This window comes from Balaenoptera musculus, chromosome 1, assembly GCF_009873245.2.
Source record: "Balaenoptera musculus isolate JJ_BM4_2016_0621 chromosome 1, mBalMus1.pri.v3, whole genome shotgun sequence".
In the NCBI taxonomy this organism is placed as follows: Eukaryota; Metazoa; Chordata; class Mammalia; order Artiodactyla; family Balaenopteridae; genus Balaenoptera; species Balaenoptera musculus.
The window spans coordinates 44031889-44057808 of record NC_045785.1 but is presented as its reverse complement, the minus strand read 5'-3'; the positions used below and the strand labels follow the sequence as shown (position 1 = coordinate 44057808).

At 45.9% G+C, this 25920-nt stretch overlaps 1 protein-coding gene across 1 annotated transcript; it reads right to left on the bottom strand.

The window, feature by feature from the left end:
• Positions 1 to 5903: 5903 nt before the first annotated feature.
• SHISAL2A (shisa like 2A) lies at positions 5904 to 25155 on the bottom strand (the record flags this gene model as incomplete). Its single annotated transcript, XM_036856299.1, is given in 5 exon segments — positions 5904 to 5982; positions 8135 to 8289; positions 8292 to 8370; positions 18331 to 18481; positions 24929 to 25155. Coding segments are annotated over 5 exon segments (669 nt in total), but the record flags the coding sequence as incomplete, so codon positions are not given.
• Between the last annotated feature and the right edge of the window lie 765 nt (positions 25156 to 25920).

The following is a 25920-nucleotide window of genomic DNA, read 5'->3' as shown; positions in this document are numbered from 1 at the left end:
ATCAGGCTCAGGATTCTAGAATCACAGACTTTAGCATCACATATGTTAGTCATAGAAAATTTTGGAACCTAATCGTTTGACAATTGGAGACCCTTGGGAAAAATTTAGGAGATCCTTCTCCAGCCTTCTTTTAATAACAATAAATAACATCTGTTGAACATATCCCAACTTCCAAAGTCCTTTCACATCACTGCATCACACTGGAGTGGGTGGTATTCTACCTTCAGATTAAGTAATGTGCAGAAGATCAAAATGAGCCAGTTGGGACTGGAACCCAGCTTTGCAGAATAAATTCTATTTTTCATATGCCAAAGTTTTGATACCCTTGTCTTCCAGAGTTGTGAAAACACTTTTAACTACTTGGTATAATGTGTCCAAATTTTTGGATGTTTGTTGTGTAAATTCTGCACGGTCATGTACCATTTTTCTTAATGCATTCTGGCATACCGCAGTGCTCTAAAATGTGATTATCCTTGTTGCATCAGCATAATCAGGGCTGGTACATTCTGCGATAGCTTTTTGGCAGCTTTTATCATCCAGCACTATTTTCAGTGAACAAAGGACTGAAACAACATATCCAAGAATAGATTTAAAGTCACTAATGTAAAGACTGAACTTCAAATCACTCTAGGTTTAGTCAGAACACGTTCTGATCTTCTTAGAATAAAAAGTTAAACTACCAAAAATGCAGAAAGAAGAAAAAAGGGAAAACAATCCTCCCTGATTAGGAGCACATACGGCCACACAGAGGGATGGTTGTGGTGAGGAAGGGGTGCCCCTCGTGGAGCAAAGCTGTGTTTATGATTCTGCCAGTAACAGGCTGCTGGTAACCTGCGGCAAATCCCTGCCCTTCTCTGGGTCTCAGTTTCCCTCGATTTCAAATGGGGATAATAATTCCTGTCTTGGGAAAGTTCGGGAGTTTATCAGCCCTGGGGGAGATGTGCAGCCACAGGAGAAACAGCTTAAAGAGAGGGTGAAGGGGGAGGGGTGCGGAACAGCAGGGTGTTGCGCGGGGCTTACGGTCTCCATGGTAACGCACGGCAGCCAGGAGAGGAGGCGGGGCTTGAGAACCCGGAGCAGGAGGTTTTGAAAATGAAGGTTTGACAAAGAAAGCTCCCTCCTCCCTGGAGAAAGGCCTTCTCGGAGACAGAGCTCTGCACTCGAGCAGCCCTCTGTGCCGAGTGCACGTTGCTTCTTTGCTCATGTTACAGACAGGTCCAGAGAGAGGTCGAGTGTCACCAGCAAGTCACTGGCAGGGCGGGCATTCGAACCCAGCTGTGCCGACCTCTGATCCTTGCTCTTCTCTGTACCAGAATGTTGTTTCTCTGAACCTTGGTCTCCCCGTCTATACAATGAGACAGTTGAAAGGGTAGGTTTCCAAGGGCCCTTTGAGCTCTGACAGTGTTTGATCAAACTATTAGTAAACACACCGGAGGTGGTGAATACTAAGAGGAGGATCATGCAGTCTGTGAGGCGTGGGCTGATTTGTCTTTGCGTCCTCCACCCCAATACATGCGGAGGCACAGAGGAGACATCTGGTATTTGTGGAATGAATGTTTATGCAAATGGACACATTCATTCTTTTGTTCCAGAAGGTTTAAAGAGCACCTACTATGTGCCAGGTACTGTGATAGTTCAGAGAAGGGCTCACTCACTGAGGGCTGAAGGCTTGCTGGAGAAGGAAGCCCTGGGTGAGGGAAAGGTGAGGAAAAGGGCGCCCAAGTGGGCGCAGGTGAGGGAGAAGACTCTGGTGCCTCGAGCTGCCCTACAAAATGCCCTGCATTCATGTCCTGGGGCTTACCAGCCAAGCATGATTTCTCTCCATCTCCAGTCTCCAGAAGGATGATTTCATTCTCAAGGCTCCTGCTGGGCAGCGACGCAGGCAGCGGGGCCAAGACCTTTTCTTGGAAAAGGTGAAAAAATTCTGTTGAAGAAGAGGGTGGGGCAGGTGGCCCCTGCTGGCTTCTCCCAGGAGGGCCCACTTTGTTTTTGTTTGCTTTCCCAGCTGGCTTATAGGACGGAAGGTGTGTTGAGGTCATGCCTCTTCCTCAGCTGGTATGGCAAAAACAGCACCGAACTGGGAGTCAGAGACCTGGATTCAAATTCTGACTCTACCTCCAGCTCAATGTGTGGCCTTGGGCAGGTTGTTTTTGGTTCCTTGGTCTTACTTTGCTAAAAAAATATGGGGATAGTGATCTTCATAGTGGTGTAGTGAAAATCAAATGGGAAAATGGTTATGAAATCCTTCCTACCTCCTCACCAAAGTCATATTTATCATTTACTGTGATCCACAGATTTTACAAACATTATCAATACAATCTGAGCAACAATCCTGCAGTGTTGCTACTTGTTATTTAACATATGAGGAAACTGAGGCTCAGAGGAGTGAAGAAATTTGGCCGAGGCTACACAGCTAGGAAGCCACAGAGCCAAGATCCAGACCCAAGTCTTTCTGACCGAAGTATAACTCTAACAGCAGATCCCTTGGAATTTTTATTCCTTCACCAAATAACATTTATTGAGCATATACCATGAGAGAGCTGGCAGCTGGGATAGATTAATTAATACAACACTATCAATCAGGGTGTCAGGAGGAAATAGATGGCATTTCTCAAATTGGGTAATTTGAGAAGAGTTTAATAAAGGGATTATGTAATACAGGGACAAGGAATAGGGCAAGTAATGTTAGGGCACTAGTTACTACCCTTAGGCCTAAAGGAGCAAGGAGGTAGCAATTACAAGAATCTCTCTCAAAGAGAGCTGTGGTAAGGACAGTGTGACAGGAGCTATGTCCTTGGTATAGAGATGCAGCCAGCCCATGATGTAACTTCAGGGAGGAAGCTAGGGGAATTTATACTCTGCTGGGACTTTAGTTGACCAAACCCTAACAGAATCCAAAGGGCACAGTAGTGGCTTAATGTAAATCATGCAAATCATCCTTCTAAGATATGGAGAGTGGGTCTGGAGTGACAAACAGAAGATGGCACAAAGACGTTTCTTTCCTCTAATGAGGGGCTTATCAAAAAATGGAGAAGACAGGTATATTCACAGTTGTAATGAAATATGAAAAAAGAATTATACCAGTAATCTGTTGCTGTGTAAAAAACTACCCCAAAACATATGGCTTAAAACAGTAACCACTTATTTGCTAATGAGTCTGTGGATTGGCACTTTGGGCTAGGCTTAGCTGGCGGTTCTTCTGCTGATCTCACCTGGGGTCACTCAGTAGTTGCAGTAATCTGGTAGCTCAGCTGGGAGCTGGTTGGCCTGGGGGCCTCAGTGGAGAGCTCATGTATATTCTACATGGTCTCATCTGCCAGCAGGCTAGCCCAGGCTTCCTTACATGGTGACACTGCATTCCAAGAGGGTGAGAGAGGAAGCTGCAAGGTCTTTTGAGGCCTAGACTCAAAATAGCACAGTGTCACTTCTGCCATTTGCTGTCTGTCAAAGCAAGTCACAAAGTCGGCACAGAAACAAAGGATGGAAAAATACATTCCACTACTGGATGGGAGGGGTGGCAAAGTTTCATTGCACTAATGCAACGCCATGTAGGCTTGTATAACCTATCTTAGTGGTAAGCCATCTTTCAAACGATGAATGAAGAAATCATAGCACTTTCCAAACTATTGTAATTGTGTATTAATCTATCAGTCTTTCCCCAATAGCCTGAGAACTCCCCAAGAGCAGGAATTATGACTGATTCATTTCTTTGTTCCTAGAGCTCAGGGCAAGGCACACAAAACATATTAAGTGTAGTTTATTGAATGACTATGGCTGGGGGTGGGGTGGTACATAGTCTACTCGTCCAAAGCCCTTGGAGCCACAAGTGACCCTCTTTAAATATAAAGTTGACATTATAGAACACTTCCTCTACCTCACTGAGACCCTTCAAATATTGCTATGGTCCATCAAGGTCAAATTCAACCCCCTCTTCCTCCACAAAGGTGTCCAAACTACTTCTTTTCTCCTGTTTTAGAATCTCTGCAACTCTAATGGCCTTTTACCCCACAGCTTGGCATTTGCTTTTGAAATCTTATTACTCTCTAGGGATTTCATGGGTCAAACCTACTTTTCATCCCTAGTGAGTAATCCCCTAAGGGCAGGGCTGCATCCTCTATCCGTTAAGGCTTGTCACAGTGCTGGGCTCACAGTACATCCTCAATCAACACTCCCTGGGACTTCCCTGGTGGTCCAGTGGTTAAGACTCCATGCTTCCAATGCAGGGGGCTCAGGTTCGATCCCTGGTGGGGGAACTAAGATCCTACATGCTGCATGGTGCAGACAAAAAAACACAAAAATAACAACAACAAAAACCACTCCCTGAGTGGACCACCCACTCTGGATGGCCTTGATCCTGTGAGGTACGTAGAAGGTGTGCAGGGAGCCACTCACACCCTTGTGAGTGTTCCACACATGAAAGCATCTCAGGTCTCTGGGACAGAGCAAGGCATGTTGCTCCCCTGGGCTCTGGCCTGTGCCCTGGGCTTTGGTTGCCTATACTCTGGCCCCTGAGCTAACTGGACACAGACCAGGAGGAGCAGTGTCCCAAATGGCAGTGGCATGGCCTCCTCCTGACAAGAGGAGAGATGTCCAAGGCTTGAGCCATTTCTTGTGGGCACACGATCCATCACTGTCCATCAGACTTCTGACATTTCAGGAACCACAGGGGCAGCTGTTGAACAGGCCCTGAAAGCAGAGCTCCTGGTGGCAAATTTTACTTCAGTGTCATAAAGAACATAAAAAACTATCGCATAAAGTGCCAAGTTCCTTCCAATGCTTTAAACTCTTTCCTATGGCTCCTCCTTGCCAGGAGGATGAAGCCCAAGCCCCTTGATGTGGCAAAGACTTCAGGACTTGGCCCGTATATCCCTCCAGCTTTATATCTCACCATCCCTCACCTTGACTGTAGTGTTCACCAAACTCAACTACTTCTTGTTCCTTGAAATCATCATATGCTGTCTCTTAGCTCTGGGTCTTTGTGTATCAGTTCCCTCTGCCTTGAATGCTATTCTCCGTCTTGTACCACAAACTCCCGTTCCCCCATCAGTGGATCCTTCAAGCCTTAATTCGGGCATCACTTTCTCCAGGAGGCCTTCCCTGAAGCTTTTGGCTGGGTTAGGGATCTCCCATAGATGCCATAGCCATGAACTCCTTGAGGATGGGGACTGGGATTTCATTTAGCCCAGATTGTGGCAGAGAATCACTGTCAATCAATGTTGAAGGAACAAACAAATGTGCATTATTTGAGGAGAGGCTAGAAAACCACCTGACAGGAGTGCCATAAAGGTGAGTGGAAAGTTCTAATATTTCAAAGTTCTAATATTTCCAATTTCTAAGATCCAAGAGTTCCCTAATTCTTGGCCGAAGATTGAGACTTGGGCTCCACTCCATCTAGAGCCCTCTCCGCAGTGAGCCACCTCCACCCCCTGCCCTCTGAGTGTTTGTTCTCAGGCAGGCACACGCACATGTTCTGAACATAACCAGGAAAGCAATTTACAAGAAATAATTGCCGGTCAATGTGTGCTTAGGAGCGGCAGTGAGCTCAGACTATTTCTGTCTGTGCGTCAGCCCACCCGGCTTCCTTCCTCCTTGGCTGCCTTGGGGGAGGGGGTTCCTGCACCACCGGTTGGGCAGTTTGTTTCCAACCTAGGACTGAGGCAAGCCAACCCCATTGTGACCCAGCTCTGGGGCTGATTGAATTCAAACCAGAGAAGCTGAACAAGGGCAATGAGGAGGAGCACTGGAGGGGGGTGGGGGAGGAGTTTTATGGGGCCTGGGATGTGTAGGTCAGCAGAGGCAGCACAGAAATCTATTTTCCACCTATCCCCACCCCATCCACAGAGGCTCTGGCTGGGGAAAACCTACCAGGCCTTCAGCCCTGCTCAGTGTGAGATCTCCTCCTAGCCTCCGCAGCTCCAATTCTCTTTATTCTTCCTGGCCGGTGGAGCTCAAAGGGTGGTCCCAGCCCAGCAGCAGCAGCACCTGGAACAAGTTAGAAATGCAAATTCTGAGGGCTTACTCCAGACCTACCCAATCAGACACTCCGAGGGCAGGGTTGGGGCAGGGAGCAACAATCTGTGTTTTAAACAAGCCCTCCAGCTGATTCTGATGCAGGCTGAAGTTTGAGAACCATGGGCTTAGGCCACTGATGACCACTTGAGTTTTTAGAATTTACAGATCATCTCCCCCTAACAGACCATCAACAGCCTAAAAATAAGGTCTTTATAGGATTCTTCCTTGTAACCTGCCAGAAGGCCAGCACAGAAAGTGTTCTGAGAAAAACTGAATTTTCCTAATGGGGGTACAGAGGAGAGAGACAGGATCTGTGCTGTGAAAGGTCACGTAGAGCATCAGTGACTAAATCTCCCACCTATCACCCATTCCTGCCACACACACACACACACACACACACACACACACACACACACACAGGTACCCTAAGCTCTCTCTACAACAAATAACTTGCAATTCCTGGGCTGTGCTAGGCTCTCTCTCACTGTTTTTGAACAGGCTGTACTCTGGCCATAATTTCTTCTGACTCTGTCTCACCTGGGAACTTTGACTCATCTTTGATGATTCAGCTCAGACATCACTTATTCCTCCCTCCAGCTGCATAAAGGGCCACCAGTGGGCCCACTGCCCTTTTGTGTGCCCACCTCACCCTCCATATGAACCCCCTGAGGGCAGGAGCTGTGGCTGATTCCCTGTTGTTTCTGGTAACCTGCACAGGTCCTGGCACAGGATAGACACCACGGAATGTACAATAAGGGGACAAAGGTGCTGGGTTTAGAGTGCTGAGAATAACACACACACACACACACACACACAAGACCACAAAAAAAGCAAGACCAGAACCAAAATCTCTTGATTTGCAGCCTAGGGCACTTCTGAGGTGACTCACCCTGCCTTGCTGCCCATCATATACCCTTGGCTGGTTCAGGCCCCATGCACAGATATCTAAGAGTGACCATTTCACTGTTGCCAAATCCAGTAGTGAGTCATATCACTGTCAGAAATGTCAAGAACTGCCTTCAGTGGCTACTGAGTCTCCCCATCTTTGCCTCGCGCCCCCAAGGCAAAGCCTAAAGCCATTGCCAAAATTAAAATAAGGAGAGCAGCTGGGAGAGAGGGGAGGCAGTCAGCATCCTGCCCTAAGATTCCTTTGCTATCAGTCTAATAATATTTAAAAACCCAATAATAATAACTAACACAGTGCTTTCCGTTAGCCAACACTGTTCTAAGTGTGATGCTTTGCATGGACTAAGTAGTTTAATCCTCCCCCCAAGCCTTACGAGGTAGATATTGCTGTTATCCCTGCTTGTACAGATGATTAGGCACAAATGTTATTTAGCAAGTAAGGGCAGGGACCAGATTTAAAGCAGGCATTTGGCCCCAGAGTCCCTGCTCTTAATTACTAAGTTATATTGAAAAACACTCACCTGTAATTTTTGGAGTTTTTGTAGCACTTTCATGTTTAGGAAGAGAGTTCATATCCATCAACTCATTGGACACTCACCGTGACCCTGCAAGGGAACTGAGGCTCAGCTAGACTAAGGGACTTTATCCAGGCCACACTGTGGAGCCTATTAACCATTCGTTCCCTCCCTCACGCGATCATTCACTCTTTCATTCACCTGAGGAACTGAATGATATTAAACACGGCTGGGCCCTGTGTATGTACTCTACACTCCCTCTCCTTCTGTTCCTTGGCAAGGGACTCACTCCAGGAGCGACACAGAGCTGCTGGAGGGGCACGAGTCACCTGCCCCAGGGTCCTGGTCATCTTCCCTGGGCTTCCTAAGTACATCTGCTCTGTGGCAGGAAGACCAAGTCCGAATTCTCTGACTCCCTAGGTTAGGCGAGGGGCTCCTCTGAGTCTCCACAGGCCCCAGGCTTCTCCTTGATCTCCTGCAGCTGTTACGACCATTTTACCGGGGACCCATGTCTAAACTCCCTTCGGCCCACAGTGGGCCAGGCAGAGCACTATGGCTGGATCCACAGTAAGACCTGAGTGGGTTTGCTAGGAAAAGCCCTCATTTATGCCTCTAGGTTCCAAAGTCCCTTTGATTATCCCCAGCCCCACCTTTTTACCAAGAAGAGAGACTCCAGAAGAGGATGGTGCAGAGACATTTACTGGGTGTTTATGGAGCTGGTCTAGACTGGGGACAGGGTCCTCCTCTGGGCTGCCCGGAATGTCACCGGCCGTCACTGTAGCCATGAAGCAGTGCCGGAGGAGGCGTTTGGGGTCCATGGCCTGCTCTTCATTGCAGTCCGGCCATGGGTTCAGGAAGGGTGACTCTGCCCGAGAGGGTTCACTCCTGGCACCTCCACTGAATTGCCCATGTTCCCACCTTGGCAGTCAGGCGGTACCTTGTCAGGGTCTGGAAAACAGCAAGCCGAGGGCGTGGGGCTTCCTCCTGCAGCCCTTCCTTTCCATCAGGATCATACACGCTGAACTTCCCTGAGTGCTTACCTTGGGCAGGACTGTGCTCAGAGTCTTAAATGCATCATTCATTTAACAAATATTCATTAACAATATACCACATCATGAACTAGGAACTGTCAATGTTTCTCATGAACTTAACGTTTAATGGGGGAGACAGACAATAAACAATTGTTAGGACATGTGAAGACTTCACCTTCACCATAAACCTGTGTGGTAGGTACTATTAAACTATTAAAAACCTGTGTGGTAGGTACTATTAAAAATTTTATAGGTGAAGATACAGGCTTACTACACAGCTAGCCTGCAGGGAAGTGCTGGAAATTTTAAAAACATACATTATTCTCTGCTTTAAGAACAGATTTCTTGAGTCTCTTCACTGGCTGCTTAATCCTCTCCTCCTTTTATACCTGAGCTTGATAGGAAGCTCACTTGGCCTTATTATATCCCACTTCCCATTCATGACTTATTCTGCTGCAGCTTGCTTGGTTTCTGCCCTCAACAGAACTTGAAACTTTTTGTCACTAAATCCCATGGTTACTTATAAGTTATTGTCTCCCTTGGCTTATCGGGAGCATTTGACACAATTAAGCATTCCTGCCTTCTTGGATAAAAAAAAGTATATCAAGTGTTCAAGCCAGAAATGTGAGTCAACTCTCACGCCTTCTCCCCCTACCCCTTTCCAAAGTCAAGCAATTCACCAGGTCCTGTTGATTCCACCAAATCACTATCTGCCATTTCCACCCATTCTCTCCATCCTCAAGGCCACCACACTAGGTCAGGCTTTCATTTTCTTCTGCCCAGGCAAAATAGCCTTCGGTTGGGTCCCCTCCAGTCCACCTTCCAGGCTATAGCCGGAGAGATCTTTTTATTTATTTTATTTTATTTTTTTGGCTGTGTTGGGCCTTTGTTGCTGCGCGTGGGCTTTCTCTAGTTGTGGCGAGCGGGGACTACTCTTTGTTGCAGTGCGTGGGCTTCTCATTGCGGTGGCTTCTCTTGTTGCCGAGCACGGACTCTAGGCACGCGGGCTTCAGTAGTTGTGGCACACGGGCTCAGTAGTTGTGGCACATGGGCTTTGCTGCTCCACGGCATGTGAGATCTTCCCGGACCAGGGCTCGAACCCATGTCCCCTGCATTGGCAGGCTGATTCTTAACCACTGCATCACCAGGGAAGTCCAAAGAGATCTTTCTAAGGTGAAGTGAGTTCATGTACTGCTCTTTCTCAAAAGCATTCAACATCTTCCCATTACCCATGATCCTTGAGGTGCATTCAAGGTTCTTCATGTACTAGCCCCATCATCCCTTCTGTAGCTTTTTTACTACTACTCTTCCCTCAAGAACTCTATGCTTTATTATACCAAAATTTCATTGTTCCCTGAATGGGTCCATTCCTTCACATCTCTGGTTCTCCGCTTTTACTGTTTCTTCTGCCTGGAATGACATTTTATACCTTCTTTGTCTAGAAAACTCCTGTGCTTTAAAACCCATTGATGGAAGAGACCGAGGATGAATGGTGCCTCTGAAACCAAGGGAAGAGTGAATTTCAAGAAGGAGGCTGTAGGGCTTCCCTGGTGGTGCAGTGGTTAAGAATCCGCCTGCCAATGCAGGGGACATGGGTTCGAGCCCTGGTCCGGGAAGATCCCACATGCCGCAGAGAAACTAAGCCCATGTGCCACAACTACTGAGCCTGTGCTCTAGAGCCCGTGAGCCACAACTACTGAGCCCACGTGCCACAACTACTGAAGCCCACGTGCCTAGAGCCTGTGCTCTGCAACAAGAGAAGCCACCGCAATGAGAAGCCCGCGCACTGCAACGAAGAGTAGCCCCCGCTCGCCACAACTAGAGAAAAGCCCTCATGCAGCAATGAAGACCCAGCACAGCCAAAAATAAATAAATAAATAAAATTTTAAAAAAAGAAAAAAAAGAAGGAGGCTGTATGGGACATTGGAGTTGGCTACACAACATCCATTCCACCTCTTCCCACCCAGTAATAGCAATTATGTTTGGGTAGGATTGGCCCCATCTCAGCTCCAGCAGGGGGGCCTGATTGATCCGAGCCCATCAAGTAATCCTGTTCCTTTGCTACAGGGATGAGAAATCAGTGCATAGCATTTCCCTGGGTTCAGTGATTGGTTTAGGGTGGGCACAGGACCTGAGGTAGTCCAATCAGGGTAGAGCTCAGGCCTTTTTTTTCCCTCCTGGTTGAAGGAAGAGATAGCTCCCTCTTTCTCCTCCTGGCTAGACGGGAACAAAAAGCACACAGTCCCAGGGACTGCTGGCAGCCAACTTACTACCATGGGAAAAAATCAGTCTGAGGAGAAAGCCAACACAAGATAGAGGGCAGAGCTGAGAGAATCTCAGAGGACAAAGCCACAAGCATGAGGACGTTGTGAACTTCTATTGAAACCATTCCTAAAGCTCATCCTACTTTTGGACTTCTCATCTACAGAGCCAAACAATTCCTTTTTTGTTTTGTTTTGTTTTGAACTTTCTATTTTTAATAATTTAAGGCTCACAAAAAGTTACAAAAATAGTGGAGAGTTCCATTGTACCCTTCACCTAGCTTTCCCCAATGATAACATCTTACATAACCATGGAGTAATTTCAAAACTAGGAGACTGCCATTGACATAGTACAATTGACTAAACTACAGATCCTATTCAATTTTACCCATTTTTATATGGACTTATTTTTTGGTGTATAGTACTATGGAAGCTTACCACATGTGTAGATTTATATAATCACTACCACAATCAGGATTAAGAACTGTTCCATCACCACCAAGAAACCTTCTCATGCTACCCCTTTATAGTCATACCTTCCTCCTAAACCTAACTCTGGTAACCACTAACCCCTTCTCCACACTATAATTTTGTCATTTAAGAAGTGTTATATAGATGAATTATGCAGTGTACAACTTTTGAGATTGGCTTTTTTCACTCTGTTTAATACCTTGCAATCCACTCAAGTTGTTATGTGTATTGACAGTTCATTCGTTATGAACAGTTGTATATAGGTTTTTGTGCAGACATACATTTTCATTTCTCTAGGACCACTTAGGAGTGTGATTGCTGTTTTGTATGGTATAGTGGATTGAATGGTGACCCCCAAAGATATCAGATCCCAACCTCTGGAATCTGTGAACGTTACCTTATATGGTTTTTGCAGATGTGATGAAATTAAGGTTTTTGAGATGAGATTATCCTCAATTATCTGGATGGACCCTAAATGCCACCACAAGTGCCCTTATAAGAGAAAGGCAGGGATTTCCCTGGTGGTGCAGTGGATAAGACTCCACACTCCCAATGCAGAGGGGCCTGGGTTTGATCCCTGGTCAGGGAACTAGATCCCACATGCATGCCGCAACTAAGGAGCCCACGAGCCACAACTAAGGAGCCCGTGAGCTGCATCTAAGACCCGGAGCAACCAAATAAATAAATAAATAAATAAATATTTTTTAAAAAGAGAGAGAAAGGCAGAGGGAGATAGACACTCACAGACAGTGATGTAAAGACAGAGGTAGAGATTGAAGTGATACAGCTACAAGCAAAGGAATGCTGGCAGTCACCAGAAACTGGAAGAGGTAAGGAACAGATTCGCCCATGGAGCCTTTGATTTCAGCCCAGCAAAACTGATTTTGAATTTCTGGCCCTCGGAACTGTGAGAGAATACATGTCTATTATGTTAAGCCACCAAGTTTGTGGTAATTTGTTACAGTGGCCATAGGAAACTAATACATATAGTAAGTATGTTTAACTTTATGAAAACACCAAACTGTCTTCTGAAGTGGCTATACCATTGTAATTCCCACTAGAAGTATATAAGAGATCCAGTTGTTCCATATCCTCACTTTGGATTGTCAATGTTTTTATTTTAGGGTTCTGATAGATGAGAAGTGGTGTCTCATTGTGGCTTTAATATGTGTTCTAGCTCCATTTATTTAAGTCTTCTTTGCTTTTCTTCATTAGCATTTTGTATTTTTTATCGTATAGCTCCTGTACATGTTTTGTTAGTTTTATACCAGAGTATTTCTTTTTTTTCGGAGTGACTAGAGATGATATTATATTTAAAATTTTGGTCTCCAGTTGTTTGTTGCTGGTATATATAAATACAATTGATGTTTGGGTCTGACCTTACATACTATGACCATGCTGAATGCACTTATTAGGTCTAGGAGGTTGTTTTGTGCATCTCTCTGTGTCTGTTTTGCAGATTCTTTGGGGTCCTTTGTTATTTAAGCTTGCATTTTAAGGCATTCCATTTGGTACAGGGATTTAGTTCAATCTTCTATTCAATGCAAAAATCTCTTTCACTGAATCCCACATTTAGCCTTTTCCTGGTTACCTTCCAGGCTTGGGGATGCTCTTTTTTTTTTAAACCGAGAGTTACAATTGATGAACTAAATATGACCCACGGTGATGAGGGTGCGCTTTACAAAAGTATTTCAGGTCTTATTCTAAGAAAGACCCAGCTTTATTGAATCAACATCTGCCTTCCTATGGCTTCCCCCACTGATCCCAACTCTGTTCTCTGGCTTCTCTCAAAATGTCTCTTCCTCGCGCCCCAGGGTAGCCTTGCAGAGACTGGAGGTCCTAGGCTGTGAACCCTGAGACTCCTTTGCTTGAGGCCAAATGGCCCCAGCTCTTCAGCCGATACTCACATAATCTGGTTCTCAGACCAAGCTGGTCACCTGTCTCTGATCACCTTCTGATTGGTCAAAGTTCCTCTGAAATTGTGGGTCTCTGAGCAGCTGGCAGTCAGGGTTCAGGGGGAATCCTTGGGCTTCTAGGAGCTATAAAACCTTGGCTCAAATCCTCATTCTGATATTAAATCATTGTGCTACCTTGGGCTAACTTCTTCTCCTCTCTGGATCTCAGTTACTAGTCTATAAAATGGGGTAGAAAGTAGGGCTGGTCTTGTTTTTCTCTTTCTTTTCCCTGGAATTCCAAATTGTAAAGGATTCTGTCTGTATAATAGACTGCCTTTATTAGGTACTATCTGCCCCCCTCCCATTTTCTATTAAAGAGTTCTGATTAGCAGGAAAGAGTGCGTACTAATTACCCTCCTTGGACTAATATAATTCTAGCTCAAAACAAAGAAACTTGGTCCCAGTAAAACCTTTGAAATATTGGAAATTGCTCAAGAATCCTCATTGCTATATTTGGGGACCCTTGGGTGATATATTTGGAACCCAAAGTTGGGAACCTGTGGAGTGGATGCTAAAATGTTACCTCTGAGCTGTGACGGCTGATGCATTCTATTCAACTGGGAGTAAAGAAGGACCATCATTCTCTTGCTTCCAGACTCTATAATTCTGTTAATGTAATCTGAGCTTCCACTCACACTTTTTTGGCAGATACATCACAATGCAGATTCATACTGAACTTATGGACCCAGCATGTCTTTTTTATATGATTATCTTTCCCAGATCCCACGGATTCCCTCACATATGTGAGGGAATCCCAGGGTCTTCAGTTCCACAACACTTCAATTCCCTTCCAGGGAAACCAGCAGAATAGGCAATGGTCCAACTCTTGAGTACACATATATATTTCTGCCTCTTCCTCTGGCTAATATATAATGAAAGTTATTGAAGACCCTTAGTGGTGCCTGAAGCCTGGGGGAGGGAGTTCTATCTTATAAAGGTGCTAGCCAAGAGGCACTTGGAGAGGAGGATGCCTAAAGGCAAATATAAAAAGTTCAATTTTCAAGTTACAATAAGATCCATGTTTGGCTAAAACACGCGGGTACAACAATCTTATCTGATTCTCCTAACAACTCTCTGAGGTGGGTGTTTTTATTCCATGTTATAGATAAATAACTGAGGCCCAGACAGAGAAGGTTAGCACTGACACAGGTATTAAGTATTGGATCCAGGATACACTTTCCATTCTGCTTGATTCCAAAGCTTGGGCTCTTTCCACAGAGCAGGCATACCCTTAGTATAGGTTAGGAACTCTGTTAGGTGCTGGGGATACAAAGGCACTTAAGACATGGTTCCTATATTTGAGATATTAACAGACAGGTTGAGGAGACTAACATGTAAAAATCTAGTGCCTAATAATAATAAAAATGAGGGTTACTCATTGTTAAAAGTCTACCATGAATCGGAGACTAAGTAGCTCCTATGTAAGCATCACCTCTAGGTTTACAGCTTTCTTAGTGGGTATTATTGTACACATTTTACAGAGTAAACTGAGGCCCAGAGAGAAGTGACTTGCCTAAGGCCACACAATGAGAGTGACAAAGCCAGGATTAGAGCCAGGTTCTCTGACACCCCAGCCCAGGGTTGTGCTTTCCCACCTTTCTCCAGGGACCTTTCGGCCAGTCCTCCCATTACCTGGGGTATTAGCCTGTAGTGACCAGCCAGGAAAGGAGTTCTCAGATTCTCTCCCTGCTTGGAGATGAGTCAAGACTGACCCATCACTGAGGCTTGTTTGGGTCATAGGTACTACCTCCCCAAGTGTGGTTAATTAAAAAGCAGTGGGCTCTGAGGAAGTGGAACCCTTCCTGGAAAGTAAGAGGGCCTGGTACGGGAAAAGATCTTTGGCCAAGGAGGCAAAGGCTTGGCCAGTTGCCTGGGTGACCTTGGGCACATGAATGTCCCTTTCTGGGCCTCAGCAACCCATTGATACAGTGAGAACATCAGACTTGATTTCTAGGAGCCCTATGAGCTAGTGAGAATGGCTGATGAATGATATCCCCACCAACACTTTTCAGAGGAGGATGAGAACTGAACTCTTGTCTTTCTTTTTTTTTTTCCCCCCCGTTTTGTCTCTTATTAAAGGTACCTAGGTTGGAATATCAATTCCACACTTACCTCACTCACCTCATCTGTAAAATAGGATTGATAATAACCACCTGGTAGAGTAGTTGAACGGGTTAAATGGGATAATATGTTTAAAGTCCTTGGGGCATAGTGCCTAGCACAAACGTAGAAGCTCGGTCAGCCTTCTGATCAAGCTAGTTCCTCACAAAGTACAAGAATAAAGAAGTTTATGGTCTTTGTTGCATCCCAAGTTTGAGGGATGGGGTAGAGTGGGTGTAATGGGACAGTACAGAACATCTGGGCAGCAGAAGGAGCCTATTTTCAGAAGCTCTGTTCTATTTCCACGCTGCTCTTGCCAAGGAACTCCCCATCCCGTCCTTGCCCCCAGACTCAGAGATCAGGACCCCAGGTACCATGTGCAATGAGTGTGGGCTTTAGAGTCCGGAGATCGGGGTTGACATCCCAGCAATACATGCTCACCAGCTGTGTAGACTTGGCCATTCACTTCCCTTGGTTGAGCCTTGATTTCCTCTCCTGTAAAATGGGGCTAATGATCTCTCTACATGTCCTACTAGAGAAGGAGACAGAAAAAGATGAAAGTCTGTGTAAGGGGGCAAGCTCTGATGAGTGTAAGGTAGCGGCCTGTAAACATCTCAGATGCAGGAGGGACAAGAGGCTCCTGGGTTGATGCTGTGGGTTCAGAGGAAGGAGAGGACAGCACTTAATGAAGAAGAAAGGGAGGAACTAAGAGCTGAGTTTGGGCAAAAGGCAGAGAGAGCCAAAAACTGTCATTTAGTGAACAGTCAGGAAATGCATTTTCCATCTGAAAAGTAAGAAGCAAAAAGCAAGAACACAAGCTGTGTCAAACCCTGGTGACTGAATAATTGAATAATCCAGCTGGTGGCTGAGCAGTGAAAAGCAGGAGGTTGGTTTTCATTCACAGGACAGACGCACGGGTGAACTGTGTTCCCCTGAGTTAGAAAGGCTCCAGGGGATAGGGTGGGGGGAGATGAGGGGAGCAGGGCACAGCAGGAGCACCCCACACCCCTGGCCTGGTGAGGCAGAAAGAGTAGGACTTTGGAGGCAGAAAAACACACATATTTGAATTCCAGCTCCACAATTTACAAACTGTGACCCCTTGGGCAAGTCGTCTGACCTCTCTGGAACCTGGTTTTCACATCTGTAACATGGGTGATAATAACACCTACCTCACTGGGGTAGTTGGGAAAATTGGACAAGATAGTGCATGTAAAGTTTCAAATGGTATCTGGTATAAAGTAGGGACTTCCCTTTCTCAGCACAGGGATAAGGAGAGGAAGGAAGGTGGAGATGGAGTTGGCTCTGTCACTCACTCACTAGGTGACCGAGGCCTCGGTTTCCTGATCTGTAAAATGGATAGTAATAAGTTCTGTACTCTGCCTGGTTATTGTGAAGAGCAAATGAGATGGTCTATTTAGAGCTAATTCATTCCTTTTAACTGCAGTATCATATTTTATTATTCCTCTACTGATGGACATTTAGTTTGTTTCCAGTGTGACAAGCTGTCATGGAATCCATCTTTACAAGTCCTCTCCTAGTGCAACTATATCTCTAAGGCAGATAATTAGAAAAGTGGAATTACTGAGTTATAGGGTATGTACATTTTTAATTTAAATGGACAGTGCCAAATTGCTCTACAAAGTAGTTTTACCAATTTATTCTTATCAGTGGTATATGAGAGTATCCATTCCCCCCATGTAACCTTCTCACTATTAATGTGATCCATTTTTGGATTTTTGCCAATGTAATCATTTTTAAAAAGGTATGTCATTCTTAAATTGCATTCTCCTGATTATTAGTAAGGTTGAGCATCTTTTCATGTGTGTTGGGCATTTGTATTTTTTAGTGGATTATGTTTTTCTCACTTATTCAAAGATATGCTTATATATTCTGGATATCAATCCTGTCTCTATTTTAGATACAGTTGATTCTCATTAGTCGTTGTAGTTATGTTCTAAAAAGTCACCACAAACACTGAATTAGCGAATACTGAATTATTGCTCCTTGGGGAAATACAAAGTTAGGTTCCTGTGAGCCTCTGGTCACATTTTTGTCAGTCAATCAATATATAACTTTGTTTTGTGTGTGTTTCTGTTTAAAAACACCTTATTTAATATATATTGCTAATTCATTAACATTTAACTCATGGCGAACAGCACTATACCTCCTGTCTGAGCAAAGTGTACTGAACACATGTATTTTTTCCATAAGGCACATGACAGCCTTGTGCTGAGGAATACTAGACAGAACTTCAGCGTTAATTTGGGGGTCATTTTCAACAGCGAAACCACCAACAAAAATCATAAAAATGCAAATATGTGGCACTAAATATACCACGAAAAGGACACTTGTTTACTGTATAAGAGCAGAAACAAGAAGGCAGAGCCTGGCCTTCCTTGTTCAATCTCAGCTGAGAATGTGTGTGATAGGGCAGCTCAAATTTTTTGTTGCTCTGTGCACATCCACATCTGCACATGACCTCAAAAACACTGAAAGTATTGATTTTTGAGGTTACAAATTAATTCTAGCAAGTAGGCAAATTCACAAGTATGGAAACTGCAAATAATTAGGATTGACCGTGTATGTATTTATATCTTTGCAGTCCACTTGTTTTTTAACTTTATGTACAGTATCTTTTGTATTATTTGTATTTGATGTAGGCAAATTTGTCAATATTTCCCTTATTTTTAAAATTAAACATTTTATTCATGTTATTATATTCTTTAATTAGTCTGTTTCTGGAGCCTCTTTCTATTCTAGGGTTTCTCAACATCAGCACTATTGACATTCTGGGTCAGATAATTCTTTATTGTAGGGTGCTGTCCTATATATTGTAGGATGTTTAATAACATCTTCCTGTAACAAATAGGATGCTGACTATAATCAAATGATTTTGATTAACAAGGAGCACATGGAAGAGTTTGGGATGGAAATGTTCATATCATGAACTTCCTGAGAAATGTGCTGCTGCTTCAGAATATTCCAGAAACACTTATGAGGCAAATGTTCCAAACATCATTTCTAAATATCTCCCCTCTGCAAAGGTGCTAACCTGCTGAATACAAGGAAATCATGTGACCTCTTTCTTACCTGTAGCCTGTAAGCTTAATCCTGGGTCCAACTTTGTGTGGGGTTTTGAGCTGATGAACAGGTAACAAAGCACACAGGCGGTGACAACGAGGGCCAGGAGGACCACTGCTGCTATGGACAGGCCCACAAGAGCACCAATACTGGGGAGAGAAAACCATAAGGGAACAGAGGGTCAGGAAAGGACTTGGGAAGCAGCATGTTATACGAGAAGTATTGTAGGTGTTATAGGAATCAGCCAACTTTAACTTTTGTTCTGTCTCTCCTTGCCTTAAACAGGCTTTCTGGGCCTAAGCATGGGAAAGAGCATCAAGTATGTGGCAAGTACTCACCACATACATAACTTGACATGGCTCAGTGTCACCATGTAGTTAGGACTCAGTATGTGTTCCCTTTCTTCTCCTCTCCTTTCCTCAACCTGCTCCCACCCCAGGAAGCTAGAGATGATCTTAAAGAGCCCTCCCCACACTGCTGTTTCTTAAAAATCAAAGGACTTCCCTGGTGGCACAGTGGTTAAGAATCTGCCTGCCAATGCAGGGGACACTGGTTCAAGCTCTGGTCCAGGAAGATCCCACATGCCCCAGAGCACTTAAGCCCGTGCGCTACAACTACTGAGCCCATGTGCCACAACTACTGAAGCCCGTGTGCCTAGAGCCCATGCTCCACAACAAGAGAAGCCACCGCAATGAGAAGCCTGCATACTGCAACGAAGAGTAGCCCCTGCTCGCCGCAACTAGAGAAAGCCTGCACGCAGCAACAAAGACCCAACGCAGCCAAAAATAAATAAATTTATCAAAAATCAAGACACATAGCAGGCCTTAGTTCAATACCCGCTGTCCTTCCAGCCTCAAGGTAATTTCTGACGCAGTCTCTAGTGGGTCATCGCACCAGTGTGGACTCCATGCCTAGAACACCTCCCTGCTGCTGGTCCCTCACCCGGCAACCTCACCGCCTCTGCCCCAAGTCAGGCCTTGGTCACCTGGTCTCCAGACAACTACCTTCTGGCTCATTTTGGGGGGGCCACTGTCTTTCCTGTTTCACATGATCTCTCCCATCATCTCCCCACATCAGAATTTTATCTGTCCTTGAAGGCCCATCTCAAATGTCTCCTTCTCAATGCTTTCCTTGGTGCTCTTTCTCTCTCCTTTCTTCTTCCAGGCCAGGCCCACCCAGCCAGTACACCTACTCTGGACCTTTAGCACTTCCTACTTGGTCAGGCAGCCCAATGTGGTAGGGAAAGAACAAAGAGCTTTGGAACTCTTACAGACGCACCTGGTTTAGGACCCAGGTCTGTACCTAACTCGATGTGAGATCTTGATGAAATTACTTAGCCTTTTGAGCCTCAGCTTCTTTGTCTGAAAAGTGAGAATGATCAAAACACAGCACCTCACAGGTGGTAGTGAGGATGAATGATATACATAATATTCTTGGTGCATAGAAGTTCAACATATTCCTCATGTGTTCTTTGTAGGGAGACTGAGACCATGTTTAACTGGCTTTGTTCTCTCCTTGTACAAGCTCCAGCACATAGTAGGCACTTAGTAACTATTATTGAGTACCTACTTTGTGTCAAACACTGTGGGATGTTCTCCCAATAGTAAGGGATAGGTAGCACCAGCATTGTTTGTGTGCGCTTTCTGCCTGTGATTCCTGCAGCTTTTCTGCCCACACCCCCACCCCCAGCCCTGACCCCAGCCTCAGATTCCTGCCTTTGCCATTTCTGTTGGATCTCACTCCCAGCTAGCTGATGGCTAACTTCCACTAAACAGAAACACCTTAGAGCTTTGGAGAGTCTGTTTTCCCAAGGCTAAATAAATTATTGGATATCCCTGCAATGGACTAGTATAGAGCCATTAACAACATGTTTTCAAATAATATTTAAGATCAAGGATAAATTCTGATGAGATAATGTTAAGTGAAAAAAGCAGGACCCACTACTAATTATATAGTGTAGTCCTAACTTAAATAAATAAACATAAACATAACATATACATGCATAACATAACATAGGTAAGTTTGGATGGAAATACACTAAAATGCTAAGGGGCTGTCTCTGGGAGTAGTACAGGCTGTGATGTCCTGTCTGTGTCCCATTGGGTCTTACAGTTGTGGAATATTCTGGCCAGGGTTTCAAAAGCCCACAAATGTATCTCTTTGTCTGAGGGCTTTCTTGGGCCCAGAACAGTCTCTGTCTGCACGTTGAACAGGTCAAAAGTACAGGAAAATTAATGCCTCCCTTCTCCCACCAGCACACAGCCAATGACTGACAGAAATTGGTATGTAAATACCCAGCTTCCTGGCCCTCAGATGGGATGACTCTGAAAGTATGTTCTACACTGGATGGCAGAGTTCAGCAGTTTAAGCCCTGGTGGCCCTTGGTGGTGACTTGCTTGGTAACACACAATCATTAGCTCCTTCCCTTTCCCATCTAACTTCCCCACCCTGTACCAGTATTTTCTAGGATTGCTTGTCATATAAACTACCTGCCCTCAAATCCTTGTCTCCAAGTGTTCTGGGGAGTCCAAGCTAAGACACTGGATCTCTCACGGTTGCTTTCCTTTTTTGTTTCTCCTGTCCTTTCCACATTTTCCACGTTGAGCATATAGTACTTTTTAGTTCTTTAGTACTAGTTTACTACTTTTTAGTTTAGTATTTAACTAAGTATTATTTCCTTTCTTGAGATATACTCACTGTTTATAAGGCTGTTATCTGGAAGACTCGTGCTCAGGTTGGGACCACACCCTTTACAAGGGACATCCATGGGCAGCTAGCTGGAAAAAGCCCTGTAAAAGTAGGATCCTTTGAGGAGTGGGTGAGCAAGCTGGGGGGATATATTCCAGATCAGCGGTCAGTCAGGTAGTGGGCACTGCTCTGATGGTCTGTCTGGGAACGGAGGAACCAGCTCCCAAGGACAGAGCTGGGAACAACAAGGGAGGGTCCAAGGGGGAAAATCTGTATTCAGTATAAGATGAACTTCAAATGATCAGAGTTGTCCCATGGTGAATGTACTGCCTCAAGAGGTGGTAAGTTTCCTATTGTCGGACAGGTTTGCGCAAGACCTGGATGAATCCACCTTTCAATGAAGTTAGAGATTCCTGCCTATGGTGGGAAATTGGATTGAAGAGCTGCTAGCCTTCTAGGATTTCACAGATCTATGACTCTGAAAGATAGGTAACCCACCGTGACTTCTAGGAAAGAACTGGAGGGATGGTCTAACATTTGTTAGGGTTTTTGTGTCAGACAGTTCTAAGTGTGAATCCTGGTTCTCTCACATATAAGCTGAGAAATCCTTCACCTTTTGAGCTTCATTTTCTTCATTCATAAAAGTTACTATATCACCAAGTGTCCATAAAGATTAAATGAGATAGTGTATGTACAGTGCCTGACCGCCAGTTCTGCCCTCCAGCAAGGCTGCTGCCTTTGGCTCACATCCTGATAAAAAACAGAACTACTGATAAAGGATGTTTGGAAAGTCAGCCAGACATGTGATAGCACCAGCTGCTTCTCCACAGGGAGTCTTCATTTCCTGAGACATGCTTTTTTTTAAATAAATTTATTTATTTTATTTATTTATTTTTGGCTGCGTTGGGTCTTCATTGCTGCACATGGGCTTTCTCTGGTTGTGGCGAGCGAGGGCTACTCTTCGATGCGGTGTGTGGGCTTCTCATTGCAGTGGCTTCTCTCGTTGCGGAGCACGGGCTCTATGCGCGCGGGCTTCAGTAGTTGTGGCATGTGGGCTCAGTAGTTGTGGCGCACGTGCTTAGTTGCTCTGCGGCATGTGGGATCTTCCTGGACCAGGGCTCGAACCCGTGTCCCCTGCATTGGCAGGCGGATTCCTAACCACTGTGCCACCAGGGAAGTCCTGAGACATGCTTTTAAAGACAGCAATTCTCCTTGAGCACTATCCAAGGAAACAGTGTTTACCTGCTGATTTTCATGTTTTTAAGGGCCAGCTTTCATGAAAAGGGCCAAATGGAGTCCAGAACAAAACAAGGTCTCCACCCTGCAATGGCAGGGCTCTGACATCCCATGCCGGAAGGGTTGTTACAGGGTTTGAAGTACACTGATCACCTAATGTCCTGAGGACCCCAGTTCCCCTCCTCCACTTTGCAATTGTCTGTGATGTTTATGAACCATATTATAGCCATGCCTAGGAAGAGTCAGCCCTGCAGGCTAGAACCTTTCAGCTGCCCTTGGGGTCATAGAATGGAAGCACACAACATGCAAAGTGACCTCAGAGATCACCCCATCCAACCCTCTAGTTCATTGTCTGAGCCACTAAAGCACTCTATGTCTCAGGAGGGTCCAAGGCAAGGAGAGGGACCACAAGGGGTGTATAGGAAAGGGGGTGGTAGTAGTGGGATGGGATCTTGGCTGGGTGCTGAGGGGTTTACTCATCTCTGTGTCTCCAAGTGCTACAACAGTGTCCAGAAGACAGCAGAGGGTCAGTGAGTATCTTTTCAAGTGATCTGAGTAGAGCAGGTTATGAGAGCCAGGCTAGATTTAGACATTTGTGCAGCAGGTCAAGCCTGGGCTTGGGACCAGACAGGCCTGAGTTTTCATCCTAGTTCTGCCACTTCCTCTCACTGGGGTACTCTAAGATAGTAACTTAACCTCTTTCAAGTTTTCTCATCTGTAAGATGGAGAGAAGATGTGCCAGGGTTGTGAATGTGTGAATGCATCTAGCCCTTGGATGGTGTTAGGTAATGTTCTTTAAATCTCAGTCTACCATGACATTGCTGGAAGATCTCGGACAATTCACTTTCATATTCTGAGCTTCACTTTCCCCACCTATGAACCAGGGAAAGGGAACTCCCTTTTATTGAGCACCTACTATATGCACTAGTCACTTTCACATGCATTATTGTACTTAATCCTCACAACAATTCCATGAGACAGGTATTACTATTGCCATTTTAAAGATGACAAAAGAGACTCGGAGATAATTTGCCCAAATTCACATAGCTAATAAGGGACAGAGCCAAAGTTTGGACCAGGTTCTAACCAGCCCCAAAGCTCCACACTGCTTCCATACCTCAAAGGGAGGTCAGCGCTGTCATATTTCAATACTCAGCTCAGTGCTAAGTACACAGTGGGTCTTCAACAAATACTCCATTGTTATACTATAGTTGCACGTCATATCTCTTTAAATGGACTGTGAGCACTTCAGAGAGGGAATCGTTGACTTCTGTGTCTCTAGTGCCTAGCCTAGCACCTGGCACAAAGCAAAGGCTGTAATGAATGAATGAAAATATGGATGAACAGAGAATATATGAATATAATTCCCCAGGTGACAGCAGCCAAATGTGCAGGATCTGAAAACCTGGCCATCTGAAAATCCTTTGGAATTACAGATTGAGCAGTCTAGAAAACCAATAATATCTGTAATTGTTAGTGGCATATGCCAAGTTGATTTTACCTCTTGATCTCATTTGGTCCTTGCCCTAGTCAGAAATCATCCTCCCCATCTGATAGATGAAAAGACAGAGGCTCAGAGAGGTTTTAGAGGCAGACTGTCCTTTCCCACCCAGCAGGCATACGGCCTCTGGTCACATACCTCCAGAGACAGGAAGATCACTGTCTACTGAGGCAGCCCACTCCATTTTTGTTGATGCCTGTTTCCCAGAGCAGGCTCAGGGTCAGGTCCTATTCTCTGGGTGAGGCCTTTGGAGACCCACAGAGATTGAGACCTGTTGCCCTCTCAGTCCCACACTTAGGTTCCAGGAATGTCAGCACTGGCCTAACCACCTGCTTCTCTGAACTAGTGGGGAAACTGAGGTCCTGTGGTGGGGATTCACCCAAATTACACTAATCTGGCTTCTGCTGTGGCATTATGTCATTGTCTCATTATGAACTTGGAGGCAACTCTGAGTCTCTGGTCTTCTGCCTTAGCTCAGAACTCACCACAGGGTCTGGCATTGCTAAGGTCTCAGGAAGGGGTGGCTGAAAGAATGACTCAATATGAGGGGGAACAAAAGAATTGAGGTTGGGCTGAGGCTCGGGTTGAGTTGGGGTGTAGCATCAGGTGAGGTATTAAGGCTTGAGAGTGAGGTTTGAATGTAGGTCTAGGTAATGTTTGGAGTGGGGTGGGGAAGGAGAGCTGAGGTGGGGTTGCAGGGAGGACTGAGGCGGAGGTTAGGGCTGCTGATAGAGTAAGTACTGGGGAGTGGGTAAGGTCAGGGGTGAGGCTGATGATGGCATTAGGGAGGGGACCCTGGTGGGTACTTGGATAAGGGAGGAGTCTGGGTATCCTGTGAAGGCTGCAAGATGGGAGTTTGCTGTTAGGCTGGGGCTTGTTATGTAATTTGAGGTTGGGTTGAGGGTGGTGGATGATGACGTCTGGAGTGGGGATGAAGTGAAGGTTTTTCACGGTGGAGTTGGTGTGAGATTCAAGGATGGGTCTAAATAATGGTTGGGTCAAAATGGGGGAATGGAGCGGAGAAGCGGCCGCAGGGGGAGCTGGGTTGGTGACAGGGCGAGAGCCTGAGGGGGTAACGACTGAGGCTTTAGCAGGCGGCTGGGCCGAGCATGGAGCAAGGGGGCTAAGACTGGAGTGGGGTTCTAGGTGGGGTTAGGGCCAGGGCCAGTACCTGAGCCACCACATGCAGCTATGCTCGCAGGGGAAGAAGCCGTGCGGGTCGTCGCAGCAGTACTTGTGGTCGCGGAAGCCGCAGCAGAAGACGGCCGCCGAGAGACGGACGGACGGAGACAGAACTGAGCCCGAGAAAGATACAAGGAGAGAGGCAGAGATAAGCAGAGAGAAAGAGATTGACGCAGAGACGAGGAAGACACAGCGAGGGGCGCGGCGACGCAGCGGTTAGAGACCTAGAGTCCCCGAGGACGGAGGGAGGCGACCAGGTACGCCGACAGGGCTCGGCAGGAGGGGAGATGGAGGAGGGAGAGGGAGGGAGGAGGAGGGCGTGCAGAGCGGCGGGAAGGCGGCCGGGAGCCGGCGCTCGAGCGCGGGGCGGGGGGCGACCCACGGAGCCGGGAGGAGGGAGCCGCCCGCGTCTCTGCCAGCGTCCCCCACCGGCCCCACTACGTTCCCAGTTTATGCACTAGGGCGTTGGGTGCTCAGAGAGACAGCCCATGTCCGGGGTGGCAGAGCGAGAATCGAAGCCACCGGCTCGGATTCCACACCTGCGCTGAGCACCCGCCCTTGTGCTAGGCGCTGTGCGGCGCAGTCCCAGGCTAGTGCAGGACACAAACAGGGGACCTGCCATCGACCACACAGTAGGGTCAGTATAGGGATGATCAATACACGACCTCATTTAACCTTCACAACAACCCAGAGGACCAGGGATTTTCATACTTATTTTATAAATGAGAGCTTAGGGTCAAATAAAAGTCATTTTCCGGGGCTCTTAAGCCCACGGGATTTTAACGTGGGTCTGTCTTGTTCCCAAGCCCTTGCTCTTTCTGGGGTTCTCGCAGCGCCTCTTTTCCAGTGACTTTTATATGTTGTCATCCTCTGGCTTCCTTGCCTGCCACTTCCTTTCCCTGAGCAGCTAACTCATGCACTGACCTGGTCACGCTCCCCTGTTCATACTCTCTGCCACACTGGCCTAGGACAAGGGGGGCT